We start from the raw sequence: 23,129 nt of genomic DNA, 5'->3' as shown, positions 1-23,129 counted from the left end.
GAATGAAGGCAAAGTTGAGTGGGACACATCCTGTAAACAGGATTATTCGGCTTCAGTCCTGGGATGTCTTAGCATGCCTGTTTGTCAAGTAGGTGATGCCATACGGAGTGTAAAATATAAGTGAAATTTTCCAATTTGTAATCTGTAATCCGAACAGATTCCTGCTATGACCCAGCTGTCAGACTCGCATTTCCTGTGCGAGACTAATGATACGTCGCGATTGGTTTCAACTTTTTAAAGGTTGCACATTAATTTACATCAAGCATCACAAATTGATCTTTGCGCATTAATTTGGGTCTCATTTCGATTGCAAATGCTAATATTACGGTGCGCTTCATTAGAATTCATTTCACATTTAAATTTGGTGCTACGTGACAAAGCAGAGCCTTTTTCCATATCCTGATCCCGTGGTTAATCAAGATAACCAGGACTAGTGATGTGGGAATCCTTTTAATCTACTAAAGCCGTTGATGTGCAGACAGAGTTGGCAGGTGAGTGTGCTAATCAGTCTTTAGCCAGTGGCACAGTTAAATGTCTGTGTTTATGGCTTCGGGAAAAAAGGATCATTTCGAAAATAATTGCTATGCACGTGTGTGTGTGTGTGTGTGTGTGTCTGGTAGTCATTTATACTCATGTCAGTTCTGAGAGGTGGTCATGCATACTTACAGTGGGCTCAGAAATTCTGGGATCACCAGTAAGCTCCTTTTTTGCATTATTTTTGAATGTAATCCATTGCTTTAACATTTTAAATACTATATGAAATACAATCAGTTTTAAGATTTATACTTGAGGTATATCTTATAAATCCTAAAAAAAGATTTATAGTTAAGATATTATTGTTATTATTTTATTTCATAATGTTTATATATATATATATATATATATATATATATAACATATTTTATATCTGTGGAATAATATGCATATTATTGGTACGTTTTAAATAGTTTTATTTGAGTATTTGTTTTTGTATTTTTATTCATATTCTCATTTACAGACATTCACTCAGATTTGAAGACTGCAAAAAAAGATTTCACTTTTTTTTAACTTTTGTTAATACAATGTTGGTAGGCTACTATGAGATGGAGAGACTATTAATATTATATACTACTGTATTTTTTATGTTATTGTTTTTCATATTTCCTCCATATTAAACAGTGTTATAACTAATGTCAACACGGTATAGCATGACATCAAGAATTACACAGAACATAGGGAACAGCCAGAGGAATATAAATCAAATTATAATTATAAATAAATAAAAACCACAGATAGCATAAAATCAGGTAAGCAATATAATAAATAATACAATACAAAGTAATAATCCTTCAGCTAGATTCTAAAAAAGGCACAAAAAGTTAGTGTTTTTATTTCCTTGGTATTTTCCTAACTATTTCAGGTTATTGTTGCAACGCAAACACCATAAAATGTGGCTTATTATAAATTTACATTTATGGATATGGTTAGAAGTAGTAATAGATTTATAAAATAAACTTTTCTCAGTCATTTTTATCCGTATCCAAAGACAACCAAACAAATCATCTTTCCAAAACAAAGAAGGTTGAGAAAATGATACAATATATTACAATATTTATACAATTATAAACTTGCAAAAATAGTTTCAAACCACTTTAGCATAACCACAGCAGCCTACCAAAATAAATGTACAATCGTTTCATCTTGTACCTTACAAAAGTTGCACATTGGTTTGAATTTTTTAAGTTAACCATTCACTGATGCTTTTCTGAGTATTTATGTGGCAAAAGCCAATTTGCAATATCAGTAAAATTATTCCAATAGGCAATAACGTAAGGTTTGGATACAGTTTCCTGCTGAAGAAGGTCGTTACTTGAATGCGGAACGAGACAAGCTTTACCTGCTGTTGTTTGGAATGGATCACAAAAAGGTATAGACTTCCATCAACACCTTTAAATATTATAATAATTCCTGAAGGAACAGCATCAAAGACAACTGCAAAGTCTGAAAGAGGAAAGTCAACTAACTTAAATGTCTGCAAAAACAAGACAGAAGAGGGAGTGAGGATTTACGAAGGCCAGAAAAGAAACCTGGGTAGGTCACGTGACAGCAAAATCGCGGACATATGTATGCATGCATATATATATATATATATATATATATATATATATATATATATATATATATATATATATATATATATATAGTTTTAACATTCACGATTTTAAATTCAGTTCGAATGTAGTGCTACTTACAGTACGCGATGAATTCTGGACGAATTTCAAAACAAAGCGGTTTCAGCCAATAGGAGAAGCAGAGCCTATATAGACATGCAGGCCTATATGTGTCGTACATATATATGGAGTAGAACGTGTCGGTTGTCATAGTGATGCACTGTGTGTTTACATTAAACAGCGACCGAGAAAAGAAACAAAATGTGCTAACATAACACAGGTATGTGTTCACAACAGTGAAAAGTCCATTTCCGATATCAAAAATTAAGATTAATGCGTGAAGAGTGTGATGCAGATTACAAAAAATGAAAATTAAGCTGTCAAACGGCTTGTTAATATGGGAAATTAGCTTGTTTGGTATTTTCACGACTTGTCAATGGTAAAAGTACCTCAGGAGTTGTTTGCAAATATGTATATATTCACGAAAATACATGTGTTTAACAAGAACACGACAACTTAATAATGCGTGACCCGAGTTCAGTTCGCTGCTTTCATTATATTGATATTTCATTTCCCGGTTTATGATGGACGACTGTTATACGCGTCCTAACGCGTATCCGTTTTTATTTGTTAAACATTCAAGCAACTCGATCACTTCAGAGCAAACAGGCTGCTCTGGAGGAACCAGCCTTTAAACCGCGACGATCAATCTCGAAGGGGTAAACAGATGGCAAAAGCCAAGCCACGTTTGATCGTGCCCCTGCAAAATCTGTCCAGAGTCGCGTTACGTAAGGCTGATGTGCAAGTGGCCACGTTTACAAACCTCCCTAGATTCATCCTGCATCCACACTCCATGCAGTCCCATCTGGATAGCGGATGTATAATTCCTCGGCCTAGGCACCGGCCAGCAGTGACCACGTGTCCCAAGACGAGCTTTTTCACTGGTGCGTCTTCCTCTTTAAATGGCAGCCTAGGTAAGACAAACCAATCGTGACACGAAGCCAACATGTTTATTTATGAATGAAATGTCATTTTTTTTTGTCTGCGCGTGAGTCGAGTGCAGTTAACGGGTAATGCATCTGTCTAAACTATTCATGCAAGAGCAAGATTTGCTTGACATTTGCATTGCAAGGGGGTTTTGGAGAGATTTGGTTTTTGCTCTTTTTGTGCTGACGTATCTTGTTCATTAAAATCTTGTCAACGATACTTTAGGAAATTGTCTGGATACACATATTTCTGCTCATCTGCACCGTGCTCTCTGTAGCGCTTAGGGTTTTTAGTATTTGAGTATGTGCGGCCCCCTGGAGGTCAGTGGAGGTACTGCAGATTATATGGGCTACGCGTCTTAATTAATTAAACGTGGGTAAACAATCTGTTATAATGTATCTGACTTGTGATATATAAACAGAATTGCAATTGACTTTATCATTTTTTGCATATCATAATTCTGACTTGTCTTTGAATCGCAGGTTTATAAACTCCCAATTGTAAGTTCACGGTTGCCTTTTTCTTCTGAATTCTAAATTCTAAATAAGTAAAATATACAGTGTTGTTAAAAATGTCAAGCATTTTTTATACCGAGGGAGTGAGGGTGAGATTGCAGTGATGGTTGGTTTCCTCTGCAGACATGAAGACTGCTTCACTGTAATTCAATACCTTTAAGACTGAGCTGCCATGAATGCCTTTTATTGCTGGAACATGTTCCTGGTATTTTAAACACTGTTTGCCTATAGAACAAACGCCATCCCAATAGAAGATCAGAGGACCTGGTATTAACTCTGCCATTAACAACCACTGTTTCTATTTTACTTTTATTTACTTAAGGTTTAAGTTATAGGGATACATGTCTTAAAACGATCAATAACCCGCATACGGTTATATGTTACGAAAAGCAATTAGGAAATGCAAAATATTTAGGAACAACAAAATATTTATTATATATTTTGGGGTAACTACAGCATTTAAAACCCACGTGACAACTTACCCCGTAATAAAAGTATGACCAAATAAAAAATGTGCATAAAAACTCGCGCGCCCACGAATGCGTGGCAATGGCGCCACCTAGTGTTCTTTAAACGGCAACGACAACTCGAATTCCTTAACTTCAATCGGAAAAGTTTGCTATCTTTGCAAAAGTCATCTAATTGACTTGTGAAAATACACATACGGCGACTACAGGATGTTTTATGGAGATGGTGTTGGATTACGATATGCTCAGAGTAAAAAAAAAGCATAAAAGATACGGAAGACAAACGTGGAAACATATGGCTTAGTCAATACAAGACTATTACTGATGTAAGATTGCGCTTAACGATTAAAATTTTACATCTAAGCGTTCGCATGCCTGTTAAAATATGCAGTTTAATAGCCACCATTTGCACCATAAAGTAAAATCGACTCAGCTTTAATACGATGCTATACATTTTATAGCCTATAATGTGTTTTCATAAAAGTTTCTCGAAAGCGTTCCCTATACGTAACAGTAAAGTAAGTTGAGAGTTATTACATGCTGGGATACATATTTTTCAGGAACAGAGCCAATGGACAGAGCAGGAAGTTGCTGCACACCGAGGCACATATTTCAATGTGTACAGTTGCTTTGGGATCTACTTCAACATGGCCACCGTCGGCACAGGTGAAAGCGAGCCTGCACAGGTGAGAGGACATCACACCCGACCTTCTTCTTTTCACTCTTCGCTCTCTTCTTCTAACATTTAAAAGCGTCGTTACTGCAGATGCGACCACTTCTGTTACTTTAGTCTGAGTGACAGCTGTGGAAGTCGCGGTGAGGTTCATCTGGACCGTCAGCGGCGATATTACTGTTATTTGGCAAAAGTATGTTTTCTGCGCACGCGGGTTTATCCGAGATAAATAAATGCGAAGTGTGTCTTTAAAAAGGTGAGCGCGTTTGCATATTTCGCGGGAAAATTCTGACGCGTGCTCTGGACGTTTTCGGGTCTGAACGCTGTCGTGAAACTATGTTCTCGTTGCTTTGGATGGCAGCTGTGAGAGATTTCGTCACATAAACGCTCACTGAACGACATGTTCGAATAATAATCATAACTGAAAACTGTACAACTGAAAATTTAAAAACCGATGTATTATGTGAAAACTGTGCTTACATTCAAAGCTCACCGACAACGCTGCTATAGCATTGCTTAAGATGTCTTGAATGGGTTTTTAAGGCATTGCCAGGGTGTTCTCACATCTCTGTGAAGCTCTTATCATTAACACTAATAATGGTAATAATATTATTATTACTAGCAATAAGGCCAACTTGTACTAATAAACCAATAAATAAAGCCAGCACTTTCACTTTCATTAATAATTAATAAGACACTGTCAAACCAGTTATGTGGTGCTTAACATCAACACAAATGGAGTAACATGATAATTCTATGCAGCAATGCGGTTATCAAAGTTATTAATATTACTTGTAAGGCACATTTTAAAGTAATAACCGCTACCACGATTTGGAGTTAGCTATAAAAATAACAATATTATTTGAATTTGAAATAACCAGTTTCTGTTTTTCAGTGTTTCCAATTCTTGAGACGGCAAAGCTGAAGCATCATTACTCCAGTCACTTTACTGTCACGTTATACTTCAGAAATATATTTAATATGCTGCTTTGCTGCTCATAAGAAACATTTATTATCATCAGTGCTGAAAACAGTTGCTGCTTAATTAGTTTTTCTAAGAATTACAGAAAGCAGGAAGCAAAAGTTTTAACAGTAGGGTGCATCTGAAGAAGAAATGCATAATTGTAGTTGTTTTTTTGCTTTTTTTTTCAAGTCGTAATTTGCATTCCTATGTGGTTTGTTGGTGCTTTGCGCTTCAAAGTTTTCACGCGGTCATCGATTGATTGCTAAGTCACGTAACCATTGTGTTTTATGCAGTCAACATGGCTGATGTGTGGCAAACAATCATTTTCTGTATAGCAGCAGTAATACAAAGTTAATGGTTTATTATTACAGTGTGGAACAAGGAAATACGGGATGTTCAGATGTCTGGAGCGGGTTGGGTAGAGAAATCCTGCCCCTGAGAGGCTGAACAACATGCATTTACTCTTTCCATCCCATGTATGGAGATCATCTCTGTGTAAACCTAACCGGCTAAATGCTTGTCTCTTCCTCGGTCAAGCGTTCTTACCGTGCTTGCTTACTTTCTAAACGTGCTTCAGTTGCGTGTATTTAGTTGCATTTTCATATTATTTATGCAGCTGGCACTCGTCCGCCTTTCATTGCCACCGCAACAAAAACAAAGCCCGTGTGATACAGTTATTACACGCTCAGCCGAACGCTAAGGAAGATCTGAATGCGTCACATTCAAGTTGTCCGTTCTCCAGGCTTCTTCTGGAGATAAACAAATGAGCCAGTGATGCGTTGATGATGCAAATGTTGCAAGTGCTGGCCCGTGACTCAATGGGCCGTTGGTTTGTTTGACCGACGCAGCTGGCGATGATACGGAGATGGTGAATGAGACCCTCTTTTAGAGGCGACCCCGAGCGGTGGGGGTGGCAGAAAGGCTACCTTGGGTACGGGTGACTCCAGCTGACCGGCTGACCGACCTCTGCATCACGTGGCTGGATGAGCGATCGTCTTCCAGCAGTACGGTGCAAATAAAGGCAAAAGATCATTTCACGTGTCTTATGATGACCGTTTAACCCCTCGATGTCGGAAATTGCCTTTTAAACAAGGGAGGGCTTAAAAACACACACACACACACACACACACACACACACACACACACACACACACAAATGTTAATGCCAAGAACCTTCAATATGATATAACTTGAAATGTCAAATATACGAATAAAACTAAACAAGAAAACAGCATTTTTTTAAACGTGCAAATTTATTAGCAAAAGGAAACCGAAAATGCCATCTGAAAAAATACTTTTTGTACAAAACTAGGCCTATATGGAGATGTATGAAGCATGTATATAAGTTATTAATAATAAGTTATTTTTATGTATAAAAATGCACATCTTTTGATTAAGGTACAAAGTATGGTCTCTTGATACAGTTATTTCTTCTAGTGGTACAGAAATGACACACTTCAATTTTGCCCTTAATTGCCAAGAAGGAAACTTGTCTCGCAAAGAAAGATAACACAGTTATCACAGTTAGTATTTTCCATGTGCAATTGACCTATATTCAGTACTAATTTTTTGTAGCACGACACATACAGTCAGAATGATAATGCATAACTCGACTAAATCATAGATCATTTAAATATGCATTCTTTGCACATTATTACAGAACTTTCTGTTTTTTTATAAATTCCTACAAACATTTTGTTTAATTCTTACCTTTATGGGAAATCCATTTAGAGAAGAAAATAATAATATGGGCCTTTTCTAATATAAAATGGATCTACAACCTGCTGTACAGTTCTACTTGCCAGAAAGGACAGTTGAAACACACCTGAACTCTAGTTTACTAAATGCTGTCAGCTTTGAAGTCTGTGAATAGTGCTAAACAGATGCTTGGCATCAGAGAAGGTATATTAAATCACAAGGCACAGCCATGTTTTGAAAACTATTTGTTTTTTCAACCAAGACATGTCGACATGTTCTAAACGGTGATTTTCGTCAAGTATAGAAAAGTCAAGAGAGCTCTTTCTGAGCTGAGGTTTACCTTTGGACTCTGGTAATCTATTGTGTCTGCTTACATCTTGGTAACTTGAGTCACTGTTAGTATCCATAAAAGTTTATGGAGCTAAGCTGAGAGCTTTTTAATGCAGTCAGGAAGACCTGCAGTGGCATAAACTGAAACTGACATGGCTTACAAGACATTGCAATATTAAGGGATGAATTCATTTTTTTGCGTCGTGGTTGCAAACACTCTTCATTATTTCATGTAAAATGGGCTCTTAGTAGGTCTTACCCTGATCAGAATAGTCAGCACTATTTGTCTGCTGTAATTAACATCATAACATCAAAACAGTTTCATTTCTGTGCTAAAAGGGGTGCTAAACAGTTGAGAGATTTTTTTCACGAATTCTTACCAGAGTACTTCAAAAAATAAAATAAAATTCTCAACATTGAAGAGTAAGGCAACTTTTAAATACCACGCAACACTTAACGACAGGTTGTAAATTATGAAACGTTTTCGTCCCATTCAATAAATTATTCAAAGACAGGTTAAAATAAATATATTTTTAAACAGATAATGAGTTGGACTCACCTTTTCTATGATCAGGTATACCTGTGCTAATATCATAATGAATAAAATAAAAAAATGTTTAACCTCAAAGTCATGTGGTGCAATCAGCATGCAATAATTAATCAATCAATCAAACAAACAAATAAATAAATAATTACATAAAACAGGAAGTCATGTTATAGAGGAGCCATGAAGACCCTCATGACTGTGTCAAAGTCAGTAAACAGACCTGAACTTTGTTAGAAATTGTATTCGTTTTACAAAACCGCTTTCGCCTGTAAGGATGTCCAGTTCTCAGCATCGGCCTTCACACGATATTTGCAGGAAATGAGGTAATCGCTCTCAATAATTGCTGTCAGTAATTAGATTTTTTTTTTCTGTTTGTTTGTTTAAAAGAAGCAGTTTGTGGTGAACTTGGAATGTTTTCCAAAAGAAGCTGCAGTGCGGGTTCTGCTTTTCATCTTGATTTCTGTATTCAGAAGAAATAGCACAGCTTCATGAAAGCGTGGTTTCCACGCCAGACTGTATTTTCTCAGTCAGTGAAGCTGGTCCAGGTGTTGCGCACTTAGTTTGTGCATTTAGTTTGTTACAAACAGCTAAGCAACATCACAAGTCAAGTATGATATAAGGTGGTAAACTATGGCAATGATACTCTTTCGACTTTTGCTATGCAACCATTGGAGGGGCTAAGAAATGTGTTTTGTGGGCCAAGTGCAGAGGCTATAAATTGTAAAAGAGAAAAAGCAGCATGTTTAGGTCTGCAGTTCTTTATGTGCTGGTGTGTCTCAGCCTTCTTTCTTTCCGAGCTGTGGTTGTTATTTATGCGAAGGAACTGTGAGTTAAGCTGTATGTCTCTTGTATTATATCCTGTTTTTTTTCTTCGTTCCGCTCTCGGTATGTGGCTGTTTGCACGGTCCTTTTAGTTTCTACAGCCGGCGTGGAACAGCTGCGATGGCGTATTTCAAAAACACTAAAGAAATGTGACGATGGTAAAGATAAGCTGATCGGTCTTCTCACGGGGGGCATTTTTACACTTCACCGTTTTCATCTAAAAAAACATTTACAGCAGCATTTGGGAAAAAACGGTTTTCGAAAACAATACCGCTATCGTCTCTGTGTAACTTACAAAAACCTAACTACTATCGTTATAATGTTTTTAGTTGTTTACGTGGATCCTTGTGAATTTGATCATCTCTTTGCCACTCATATTGCAATTTTTTGACGCCGCAGAAAAGAATCGCCTGTCGCAAACATAACAATTAATCATGAAACATGGATTCAGTTTTGCGTTACTTTTCGAATTAAATTTAAACCCGCTTTGATGATGGTAATATATAAAAAATGATAATTTATTAGTAATTTTTTTTTTTTTTTACATTTCTCTTATGTTTAAAAAGACTGCATTTAGTTTATTTATTATACAGTAATATTGTGAAATATTATTGTAATTTAAAAGAACTGTTTTCTATTTTAATCTATTTAAAATGTACCTGTGATGCAAAGCTAAATTGTAAGCATCATTACTCCAGTCTTTATTGTTGCTATATTCTTTAGAAATCTGTCTAATGTGTTGTGATTTCGAATTGTATGTGATCATAAGAGACTTCTTGCGCTATTATTTGTCTACAGTAAACAAAGAAATTTGTCAGATTTGTTTGAATGTTTAATGTGTGGAAGACAAAAACAGTCTTTGTTCTTCAGTTTTGTGTTTTCTGCTCACATTTGTATCCCTGTGGTGCTTTGGTTGCCATGGAGAATCTGGCTGTTGTGTTGGTTACCATGGGGACCGTCTTCCATAGTGTGCCCCAGGCTTTCAAGCAAGAACATTAAATGTTATGAAGGCCCGCTGATATTTGAGCTCATAGCATCTGCAAGAATCCCAGTTAGACCTTCCCGACGAGCCTTTTTATGTGCAAGTTGTTTTTTTAAAGACCTGTGAAGCAATATTATAATTAGAAAATTACAATATTTTCTTTTTAAATATTAATATATAATTTTAAAATGTAATTTATGTCTGTGACTGCATTGGTGCTCCATTATTATATATAATAGTTATTATTAATAAATGTTAAAAATTGTTTTTCTTGATCATATTAGAATATTATGATATAAAACATCTTTAGAGACTTCATTAAAATGTGGAAAACATTAAAAAATATATATGTTTATATATATATATATATATATATATATATATATATATATATATATATATATATACATGTAATGTACTACAATGCTAAGGTGCAGATAATTTTCACTATTTGCAATACGTAGTAACCTATAAATATAGCGTAAATAGCATTTTGTTAAAAAATACTGCTATTTTAACTTAGTTCAAATAGAATAGTGTACAAATTATTGTGTATAAAATAGTGTATCAATTATTATTATGGTGCAGAAGTATCACTGTGGCCTCCAAATAGCAATTTTTAAGTTGCTGTTTTTCCTAAGACTTACATAAATCATCAAAATCAGGAATGCAAACACATTGAAGGATCAACGACGGTTTCAGCGATGATCCTAGCAGACGTTGCCAAACTGTCTTCAGCTTCACAAGCTGACAAGCACTAATGCAGGCACAACTAAAGCCATCACATCGCAGACACACTGTCTGTCAGACCTGTTTTCATCCCTCAGTGTCCAGTGTCAGCTGACAGGAACAACGATTAGTATAAATAAGTGCTAAAGACTCTCTTCAGCTCAAATGAGATCAGATCACAGACTCGGACACCTGATCTGTGTTGTTCTGCACGTCTTGGGAGCAGAGACGCGTTTAACAGTGATTGCGAGCGTGTTACAGGCATGCACAACTAAAGTGAATGATACATCCAGGTCAAGTCCTTCCTTTTATACAAAACATGGGCAGATAAGACAGTTTGAATTCAGGACGAACAGGATTCCAGCTCAAAAACCTGTTCACAGCAGTAACGATAAGCTGTTGATCCTGGACACAATAAAGGCACATATACACGCCGGCTTTAACATGACCTCAAGCGTTAACCTCAGCACTCAAGATCGCAAGAGTTGCCCACAAATATCTGCAATTAAACTAGACATGTCAAGGTAGCATGCTGAAAGTTTTAACTTGTCAATACTTTAATTTACATGCTCAGCAAGATTCAGATTTGCTCCAGGCTGATACAATGTGTGTTGCAGAGAAAATCTATGGCTTGGTTTTCCAGTTACATGAAATTGAATCTCTGTAAGATGTACTGAAGTTTTTTTTTTAAATAAATCATATTAGCTTATTTAATATAATCACATTTTGAAATCTTTGTTTGTCTAAACCTTCGACTAGGGACTACCCTTATTTGACATAACTTCCAAACACACACACACACACACACACACACACACACACACACACACACACACATATATATATATATTATATATAGAGAGAGAGAGAGAGAAATTTTTTTACATTTAAAATAATATTAAAAATATACTTTGCTATTTTTGTAATTTTAAATTATTTTAAGACATTTAAAATAATAAAAAAATATAATTCACTATATTTAGTTTCATTACATTTTGATTTATTATGTTATTTTGTAACATTAATTAAACCATATATAAATATTAATTCATTTATTCATTCATATTTTTTCTTTCTTTTTTATTTATTTACACAAATACTCGATATGTAAATGAAGAAATATGCTTTTGCAGCCACATATAATTCTAGATTGATCAGTTAACAGGGTCAAATGTGTACTTGCACATATGCACGCTATTTAAAAAAAAAAAATCTTTTATGCAAAAATACAGTTGTATTTGTCTGCATCTTGTGAATATCGGTTACTCTGCAGTATTCATGACTACACCATTTATCCAAAGCAGTAGCTGTGCATGTATAGATGACATGAAAAGATGTTTACTATGCCTTGCATTATACTTAACAACTCTTCTTTTTTCATCCAAGACTAGCGTGAGAAACTCAGGAGAGGCCAGTGGCACCTAGACTATGTATATCTGTGACTGCCTTGAGCAATGATGCAACCATTCTTTCCTGGAGCAGGTTATGACAGAAACACATTCCACACAATCTGGCGCATATGAAGTGTTTTACCTATGTTGTTTATGTAGAAAGCGTCTATGAGAAGACGTTGTCTGTTTGTTGTATGTGGCAATCCTTTGGTAAATAGCCAAATATTTAAGCCATCCTGAGGTGAGGTTATGTGAGGTATCAGATGTCATGCAAACACTTTCTTTCTGGGTGTTGTCAGTAAAGTCCTGCAAATTAGGAACAAGTATGTGTTCGCATGACTCAAGGGCATGTCAACTGAGTGTTTGCAATAATAACGTATTGAGTGTAAATTAGAATTTTTATTTAAATTATTAAATATAGACACCACCTCATTGAGAAAATAAAGCCCTCCCTATACCTAACCTAACCCCACCCGATATTTTATTTGCATTATTTCCTTATTTTTTTAGAGACTTTTAGAGGATTAGAGACGATGTAGATCATATCATATAGATCATATATGTAGATCATACATGTAGATCGTGTTTTGACAATTTCGAATCTCGAAGTTGGCTAGTCAGTGACGGAGATGCCTTTACAGACACAGAAACATCTCTGGATACGTCGATAATCCGTCGATATGAATGTGTACGTTTATGTGTCTGTGCATGTTCTATGTATAAATAGAGCATGTGTGTATATATAGGTACATATGTATGTATGTAGCCTAAATATGTAGCCTAAAGCAGAGGCTTGGTTCTTTATTTTGATATATAATGTGTTCATATATGCATAGCAGAAAATATTCTGAAAGTCAAACAAATTTAGGTGACAATCATAAAAAATGCTGCCGATGACTGGCAACTTAACTCCGCTGGCGGGGAAAGAGTTAATGAGCATCTTTGGTAGTGTTGACTTCTCCAATCACGCGATAGTGGGTGGAGTTAGTGTAAATAACCTCTGCCAACAAGTCGGGCTGTTTGCACTTGTGTAAATAGACATCCGTACAATTAAACTACTACTGCTAATATTAATGGTTTAAAAAGCAAGGATAAAGTTTGATGCCAATATTATGTTATTTAACAATGCACATGACAAGTAATTATTTGTTGCAAATGATTTAGTTTGTAAATTAATAGTTTAATAAATTTTACACAATGCAATTCCTTATTTTTTCGGTTTTGGTACGAATTTTCAGTTTACTTTCTTGTGCTTCTGTTGGATTTGCCCCACCACGTTTGTGCTCTTTACAAGGTCCTTTGTATCTGCCAAGAACATGGATGGGCTGTTCTGTTGATTGACTTATTCATTGCAACGGAGAGTCATCTTTTTGTAATTGAATTTCCCACGTAATTTGTACAGTGCACAGTGCAGTTAGCCAATGCTAATAAGCCAGATGTCAGCTTTGATAAGTGTGTTATATAAATTCATTAGCAAGTCGAGCACTTCACAACACACGACCCTTCAGACAAACAAATCGTAAACACTTCTATTCAGTTGAGTACCTTTTGTTTTCATAAGTCTTCGCATTTTTCTGTTGTACAGTAGTTTTAGATGTAAATGTCAATCCATTTGAGCGTTTATTTTGATCACGAGGAAAGCTGGGAAGGGCAGGTTCATGCAGGCAGAGTTTTACTGGCAGATGTGTGTTAATGACAAAACAGCTTCTTCATTCCTCACAGCCTGCTGTCATTACACAGTCCTGTCTTCACTGGAATCCACAATAGATGCAACCAATGTGCGTTTGCTCTTGGAGCTTTTTGGAAGTTGGAATTTGGGTTTTTGGAAATGTCGACAGAATCCTTTAACGGCCTATATTAATTAAAGACTGAGAGAAATAGCATGTTATTTTTTTGTGTGTGTATTAATTATTATGTTTTCTAGTTTTTGATGTTTTCTAGTAAGTGATTACATTTTGATTTAATGTGATGAAAATGTAAGTTTGTGATTGAGTTTTTTTTAGTAAAAAGTAATATTAAATAAAACAACATTTTATGTAACATAATATGAGAAATATATATTTATTGTATATATGATATATAGGTAATGTTACCATATTACAGTCAGGATACTAATAGTCAGTTTGCATTAAAAAAAAGTAAATAAAATATTATGCATTAGATTAGCTTTTGTGAATGTAAATGACATTTATATATATATATATACTTCATAAAAGTAACCTAATGATAGGAATTATTACGCATTAGGTCAATTATTATTGTTATATTTCTTGTGTGACAGCAACCTCAGCCTTGAGAACCCATGCTAGACGCTTTGAAGTGTTAAAAAAGCGTGTGCAATACAGCTTTCCAATTGTCCCGACTAATCTCTTTTCCCATAAATCTTCATGCTTCAGTGTGAGCCGCCCAGACCTCAGAGGTGTGGCCGTAATAAGCAGATTAGGGTGTTGATAGTGGAAGTCAGAGGCTTGAAGCAGCGGTGTGGCTGGGCTCGATGTGACCTCAGGGGACAGAGGTGCATTTTTTGCGAGTTCAGCCGACATGTACAGTCATATGAGTACATGGCTGGAAGGCACATTACAAACCAGACACACCTTCCGCGAGGCGATTGTTTGCTTTTGTAATGCTCTATTTGATCCTTCTCTGGATTAAATAAGGCTGGTGTCGTATGTCCATACGTCTATTGTGGTAAATTAAGTCTTTAGATGTCTCGGAATTACTGCCCCTTTTTTGCATCTTTTTTCTTTCATGGACAACAAATGTATTTTTCCAGTACAGGCAGGGTATACAGTGACATCACTTCTTTGACCGCAGTGACATCATCAACATGTTCAATTACTTGCTGTCACGACCGATGTCAGAGGTTACTGTACATCATGAGGTCATGTGTTAAGTAATGCCTGAACCGATGACCTCAGTATCATTGTTGAAACTCAAAGGTGGTGTCACATTTCTTCCTCTTTCAGAATAGTCCATTGTGGAAAACAATACTTGAGTGTTGGCCAGTGTTAAAACTTTTACTTTTATTAACATTTTAACAATTATTCACACCGGTTAAAAATTTGGATATTTTGAAATTTTGACAAACTATTAACTTCCTATTGTTTCTTCCCACCGAACTATGTAAGTTAATATCTGGGTTTCCATCGTATTCCATGTAGCTGCGAATTTAACTTCAAAATCGAATTATCACTTCAAATGTGAATTTGTGGAAGAGAACCACATTGAACAATTCCTGGTAACTGGCACAAAATATCACTAAAATATAACTTTTTTTTTAATGCTAATGTGGAATTTATCTGCAAAATGCATTTTCCATCTCCCGTTATTTGCATTAACCCTTTTTCACACAAGTACAAAAACCAACCGAAGCGAGCGTAAAAACTTTTTTTTTTGCAAATTAACGGATTTCTTTTCAGTATTTGGAATTTCTATCACTTGCGTCTGATGCAATGCTTTTAACGGCACAGTTGATAGGTAAAAAAATAATGGTTATGTCTACTTTCAGTTACCACGACTCTTTAAAATATCCTTGCTGCCTTCGTTATACAACAACAAGTTTTTTTTGCAATATGAGATATCCATCAGACTTGTAATTCCCGCACAAACACACACACATGACAGATACAGATTTTATCTGCTGTGACTGACAACAACGACGAACATAAAAAAGACGCCTGTGTTTGCTTAGGAGAACCAAAAATTATATTTAACTAGCTTAGTACAGAAAGTGCATTTTGTTTTCTGCTGATTTTATTGAAACACAAAATCTTTCACTGTAATATATAAATCACGAGATAAAAGCCTAAATATAATTACGACTGTAGATTGATGAGTGCAAATCAGTTCATGTGAAGATAGGCAGTTTGTATGACATATTTTTCTCTCCGGCGCCAACCAGTGAAATCAAATTCTCTTCCTTTTTTTCTGATCTGATTATATATGACGCGGCATGTCATTTTCTGATATCTTGAGCCTCTACACAGACTTCCTGAAACCCTGTTGTTTAATGTTGTGTAAGCTCTCTTGCTTAATACAAATTGCTGATATTAATAACAAAATATGAAACAAAATGTAAGTCATTTTTGAAGCATGGGAACCGACTCTCTTGCCAAACTCTTTCTGGCTGCCTAACTCTCTGATTCTTGTATGTGTTACACACCTTACACAAACACTACGGCTTTAATCCAAACCATAACTATGTAACGTCTAAAAGGTCAGCTTTCTAGGCAGGGTTATAATAATAATAATAATAAAATTCCACAGTTCTTCTAAATGAACATGCTATTGTACATAATTCTTAGATTAAAAACTTAAATTGAATGAAATGATAAATATGAAATAAACAAACAGTGGAATGTAGACTTGAAGTATTTATTAATAAAGCAACTAAAAAATAAAAAGTTAAATATTAGCATGAACATAGAAACACTATACTTGTAGTTTTCAAGTATTTGGTAATTAATTAATGCCATTTCTTTCTGGGTTTTTTTGCCGTCTTGGATAAACTGAGCTTTTTCAGCTTTGGACCAAACGTTAGGCTAATATCGAAATGAATACATCTTACACTGATAGGTAGCAAAATAGCAATAGATGACAAAGATAAGATAAAATTAAGATTTATTACTTTTTCCACAAATATATTAAACAGCAAAAGAGACTCCTTTCGAAAACATTCACAAATTCTAACTTTTCGGTGATGGTTTAATTACGTAACCCACCATATGTAGACTATAGACAGCATACTTCAGGTAATATTTACAACTTCAGTTGCATACTTCCAGATTTATAATGGAAGTTTACAGATATTTGTAGTGAGAAGATGTGGAAAGTGTAATTAAACATGAAATATTCCTGATAGCCGTGACAGATAAAAGCCCCTGGGTTCCCAGAGGACTGTGGGAGATGGAGAACTGCTAATGACGGATAGCAAAGACATGTTTAGCCATGCACAGGACATCGGGATTTTCGCTTATCAGTAGCTTTATTTCAAAGTGTAATGGCACGTTGTTATGCAGTTACCTTGTCAAAGCAAATTACTCGATTAACGGCTTTGCTTGTCACTCCATATGATTCATTCCAGAGCCTTAACTTCAAATACTTGTAGCCTAGTGCAGTCTTTCTGGAGTTCAGCTCAGATCTGCCTTGGAACTTTTGATTTTTGTTGTGTTTTTTTTGTGAAGTAAGATCAAAATCATGGCTTTCACTACTGAGTAATGCAGGATTTTTATTACTTTGTACCTGGGACGTGACATTCCAGATCGAAACGTGTGGAATTTGACATGTGAGGAGCTGCAAACGGTACAGAACTCCTCTGTTTCGCACACCCTTTAATGTTAGGTAATGCTTCGAGCTAGGCACGTTCAATATGTTGTTCTAGTTATTTTATGGAGTTCAAGGTTTTCCGGCGCGATAAGAGGTGTGTACTCGACACTCAAAACAGATCGCTCACTCCACACCCTGGAGGAACGTGAAGCTGAAAGAAAAATCGTGAATCAAATGAGTCTTAATCCTAATTGTTTTGGTTTTCACTCTTCTCTGTAGTACCTCAAATATTTGTCATCCAATTATTACTAACCTCATTTGTTTTAAACCTATTCATCATTCTTTTTACATTTTTGGTGAACTTTTACTTCACGAAAAAAATTAAAAGTAGTCATTTTATAATATAAAGTCTATTACAATATAATTCTAAATCACTTTTTATATATAAAGATAAACCATGTTTTTTATATTTAATTTTAATTAATGGGGTTTTTTTTTTCAAACTGTTTTATGGTCTTATTCAGTTTAATAAATGATAATAACCCCCGAGTCACACAGTTTTCGAACTACACAAGGGTGAGCAAATGATTACAGATTTTAGATTTTTTGGGTGAACTTTATCTTTAATAAAGGTGAAACATTTATGTGCAAGTGTGTACAAAAGCTTAATGCTGTTCTGTCATTTGATTTGCTGAATATTTGTCACGGTCAGACAAAAAAGTTTTATACTGTATGCCCCAAAAACTGTAATAGCTGGAAAAATCAGTGAGCTTTTAGCAAAAGAGCTGCTTCCTAATTTTTTTTTTTTTGTCAGGAGCTGCCTTTAGTGATTTGCTAGTTTTTTTTTTTTGCTTATCTAATAAATTGTCACTGATCTGGCAGGTTATGTAGTTTACAAGACTATTGCATCAGGACAAAAATTATTTTCTACAAAGCAGTTTCATAAGGTGAGTTGGTTGTGAGATATATAAAATCACTACTACAATAAATGAAGACCAAAACAGGTAGATTTATACTTTTCCCAGGAACATTTATATATAGATTAGCTCTGTTAGCGTTATACTGAACACTGACAACTTTTTTCTTTATTTTTTTTCTGTCAGCATGTCATGATATGCATTTTATTTGGCTCATGTCTTTTTGTCAGCTTTGTTATCTTTTGTAAGTGTACATGTCAGAGTGACGGTGGTGTACAGTGTTTTGTAGCATTGCATTTTTAACGTACCGTGTCAAGTTGCAATAAAAGTGATTTGACTTTAAAAACACATCTTGAGATCCTTCTTTTATGTTTGTCTCGTTCAGTTGCGCTCTGTCTAGCTTGAATGCGATATGATCCAATGAAAAAGGCATCTAATCTGAATCGGGAGAGAAATACGCACAGATCAAGGCAATGTTTACTAGCGAAAAGAGTTCTAAACAAAGATATATGAATCACTTGATGGTTGAGATGCTTTACCTTTGTCATGCATTCTGACTTTCATCTTAAAAAATACTGACTTTCACTCATTCACTGGCTTTCATCTCAAAAAATAGCTTGTGTTGGTGGAACCATATCCAGTCATATTAAATGTAACATTTTAACATGTAGATACATAGGGATGCATAGATATAAAATGTTTTGCTGATACCAATACTAGAACGAAAACATGACATGTAACCAATAGATGGCCAATATTGAAATTCTTTTTTTAAATGTGAATTTAGGCATAACAACGTTGTATGTAAAATGTATTCATCTTGCTCTAAGGTTACCCTATGTTTAACATTGTGTTAAATTATTATTCAGAAGGTAAACGTTATTTAAACGTTGAAACAGAAAACATGAGCATGCACAACTGAATATCCAACGTATCAATAAAGTAAAAAACATCTTTAATTATAATAACCCGGTCTATTTTGAGTCTGTGTGAGTTCACCGATGAACTGAAGTGATTGTTAGTAGTAACTGTCGGCATGTCACACACTATCAATAGAGCGTAACCTATTTTGAACCTTGAACATTCCTTTTAGCCTTTAATGGTTTATCTCTAATAACATGTTTATTATCCTTTCAGCGAGCATTTTATTATAAGATTTGTGTAATGGAAGCTCATGTCTTGTTGGAACGGTATAAAAGGGAGGTTATCAGGGTTCAGTAAGTCTGGGTTTCGTCACCTTGTGTTGGGTGTGAAGCTGTGCTTCTGCTGCCAGATTGAATTAAGGGTGAGAAACTGCACTGCAACTACTAGTGAAGCTGCATGTTAGCGAGGCTCCTTGGGTTTGGCGGCTGCTTATTTGCTGGCATTTTTCAGGTTTAATTAATCCTTTATGAATTAGTCGAATGCGTGAATCTTACTTCGGTAGCTCGTCTTTTCCTTATATGATGGGATACATACATACATATCAAGCAGTAAATGGAGGAAGTGGGCTTTTAAATTCAATATCATGATGCCAAATATAACGCAGACACACATTTGATCCTAACAAAGAGATTTCAATATATCTCCGTGTAAAGAACAGGGTGGTATTGTTTATGTCATGGCACTCATTGGCCAGCAGAGGACAGACTAGAGAGGCTTCTCTTTGATATACCTGTTTTCATTTCAAACCGTAATGGACATACAGCGACATAACCACTCAGCCTTCACTTAATATTAATAGAAATGGGGACCACAAACCAGAAAGAGCAGACAGTTGCTGTAACGCTCCGTTACAGTCTCGCTCGCAGAGAATGAGTCCATTGTTATTGGTTCAGAGAACATTTGTGGTGTTGGTGAATAGAAAATGGCACTGCACTCAGAGGAGATGAGTAGGTAATTGTACGGCATTGTTCAAACGGTGACTGTTTTTTTTAAAGCGTACCAGCATTTTGATAATGTATGTGACGTTGAAGCGTAAATGAGTCATGTAAACAACCCACAATGCACTTTCTCTACATCTCCGTGTTTTTAACTTCTTATCCCATGCTGTGCAACTGGAAAATCGGATCACATGATGCTTCAGCAGCTTCTATGCTGGTTCCTCTCTGGAGGTTGAGCAAGCTCTTCAGTTTATTGTTCTCTGGCCAGAGGCGCTGCACAGACTCTCATACTAAGCTTCTTCCTTCATTCACTGAATTGCTGCTGGTTTAATACAGCACAGCAGTAAGTAATACATTTTAACTTAGAGATCATTAAGTGAGAATCAGTGCATCTGTAGAAGCTACAAAGGCAATGTGATTTCAACATATATATTTTTTTACAATCTATAATTGCTTTCTAATATTATTATTGTAAAACTGTGACAAACATTTAAAGAAAAAAAACACTGCTGCCCAATATAAAATAATAAATACAAATACAAAATACAATATTTTATTTCAAATTTCTAATTTTCATTTATTTAAATTTTACAAACTAAAACTAAAAAGAGAAGAAAAATGTAAAAAAAAAAAACCAAACAAACAAAAAATAATATAAACAAAACAATCATATAGTGATTCTAAAATTATTGATTGATATTAGTGATTACATTTTTTTTGCATTGATATTGCACTCTTTGTTTTAAAACAACTTTGGTCAAATAAGGACTAACCCAACTTTTGGGTTAAAAATATAATTTAAAAAAATTACATTCTATACATGGCCCAAACCCAACATTCTTTAGATATTTATTTGCTTGCTCATTTATTATTGTTTTTAGATTACAGATGCTGCCATCTAGTCAGTCTTTAATACATACTAATAATTTAATATAACTGCCTTTTAACAGTTTTTTATTATTAATTTGTATTCATATTTAATAAAGAACTTTTAACTTTTTCAAATAATTATTTAAAATTCGTACAATTCATCATTTTCAAGTTATCACCCAAAACGTCTAAATAATTATCAGTCAGAGTTTGAAAATCGCTGCATCCCTGTCATACATCTTAGTTTTATTTCTGATTGGCTTACAGCATGGATTACATCATGTCATCACAGCTCTTTATCGAGAATTAAAAAAAAAACTTCACGGAGAAAACGAATGGGAGAATTACTTGCGTTCCCAAGGCCGGTGAAAAGGTGGACGGTCACAGATGCACTCTTTTGTTACATGTCGGCGAAAAGCCGCGCGAAATAAAAGAGATCATCTACTGACCGGTAACCCGACCCCAGTAGGTTTCGTCTGTGAACTCGCCTTATACTGGCTTTTCACTAATGGCCACACTCAGAGCCAGCGGGTGTGTAGTTTATATCAGCAGGCATTAATCAACCATTAATTAACCATTTCTTCCAGCCTGTGTTCAGTTCACCCCTCTTATTTGTGAAGGGGTGTTTCTCCATGGCAATTGCTTCATCTTTGAGCTCCATCTCCACCGCCCTCTTTCTCCACTCCCTCTCTCTCTCTCTCTCTCTCTCTCTCCCTCCCTCACGATGTTTGGCTGCTAGGGAAGAGCGCGTGTCTCCATCAGCACCATTTAGTCTGTGCAAGGAGCACCAGTGAATCAGTAGACCCAACTGTGTTGGTCAGGGAGAAGTGGGCAGCTGGGTCAGAAGAACCAGCCCACGGATCTCTCAACCCACTCCAATAAAAGCTCCAGTGATTTCTCCTCCCCCGTCTCCCTCACAGTGACCTGTGGCGTGTGTGGGAGCTGGCACCAACCAAACCACCCAAAGCGCTCAAGTGCTGTTTGGACCGAGTTCTTTGAGTGCGTGTTGACAATCGAGAACAAGAGGGCAGCAGGTATTAGAGCGACTCGCTTCTCGTGGACTTTTCTGTAGTTCTCATCATCACTGCTCTCTCAATGTTGGATTAAATGAAAGGACCTTTTGTATAAGATGAGCGAAGACGCCAAGGAAAAAGGGACCGGCAAGCAAGCGCTACGCAAGAAGAAGGGCAAAAAGGTAACAAGAAAGCTGCTTAAACATACAGATCTTTTCAGTTTAATGCTCAGAGCTTGTTTAAATCCTCCTTTTATGGCATTCGGGAGGGTTAATGGTGGTTGTTGAAGCTGAAAAGCACTAGACGGGGATCTGGAGGAAGCTTCTCTTTTGTTCTAGAGCGACTGAAGGGGTGTGTTCAGGGTGGCATGGTTTTGTTTTGAAGGTGTTTGACAGCATACTTTCGGGGGAGAAACCAACCTAGACGCTGATTCTGGGGCTGGATTTTCTCTTTGTTTGGGTTTGGAGTTTTTCTCAGGAGTTGGTGTTGATAAAAAAAAAAGTCTTGCATATTTGATCAAATTATCCGTATATGCACAACCACTTCTCCATAAAAAGTGAAAAACGTCATTGTTATTTAGAAGAGCTCATCTGATCTGACCTTTTAAATGGGCTTTTTTGGTTTGCGTAAGCTGATGTCATCATGTGCCGTATTGAACAATAATTTTGCTTTGAATCAAGCATATTATTTAAACAACATTTTTGTGTTTGATTAATATTTATGTATTTTTTTATTTTTCACGACTCTTCTTTTATAATGGCTGAGATATTAAGACTAGTGTTACACACATACAGTGTTTAAATTCAGTGTACTTACTCTGGACAGATGTTTTCTCTGTCTGTCTGTCTTTGTCTTTCTCTTTCTTTTTCCCTCCACCCACTCCGTCTATTCTCTGCACGAGCAGTATAATCTGCTTAATTGCAGCCATTCAGATGCATTGGCAGGAG

The 23,129-nt window shown here is 35.7% G+C and overlaps 1 protein-coding gene across 1 annotated transcript in view; it reads left to right on the top strand.

Moving 5' to 3' along the window:
• Positions 1–4,390: 4,390 nt before the first annotated feature.
• ank3b (ankyrin 3b) overlaps positions 4,391–23,129 on the top strand; it is a 133,256-nt gene continuing 114,517 nt past the window's right edge. The window contains exons 1-2 of the mRNA XM_043253621.1: positions 4,391–4,445; positions 4,680–4,805. Coding sequence (XP_043109556.1) covers positions 4,767–4,805 — 39 coding nt within the window. The 5' untranslated portion in view covers positions 4,391–4,445; positions 4,680–4,766. The remainder of the gene's footprint in view (positions 4,446–4,679; positions 4,806–23,129) is intronic.

The sequence above is a fragment of the Puntigrus tetrazona genome, chromosome 12 (genome assembly GCF_018831695.1).
Source record: "Puntigrus tetrazona isolate hp1 chromosome 12, ASM1883169v1, whole genome shotgun sequence".
Classification (NCBI taxonomy): Eukaryota; Metazoa; Chordata; class Actinopteri; order Cypriniformes; family Cyprinidae; genus Puntigrus; species Puntigrus tetrazona.
This window is presented reverse-complemented; position numbering and strand designations above follow the sequence as displayed.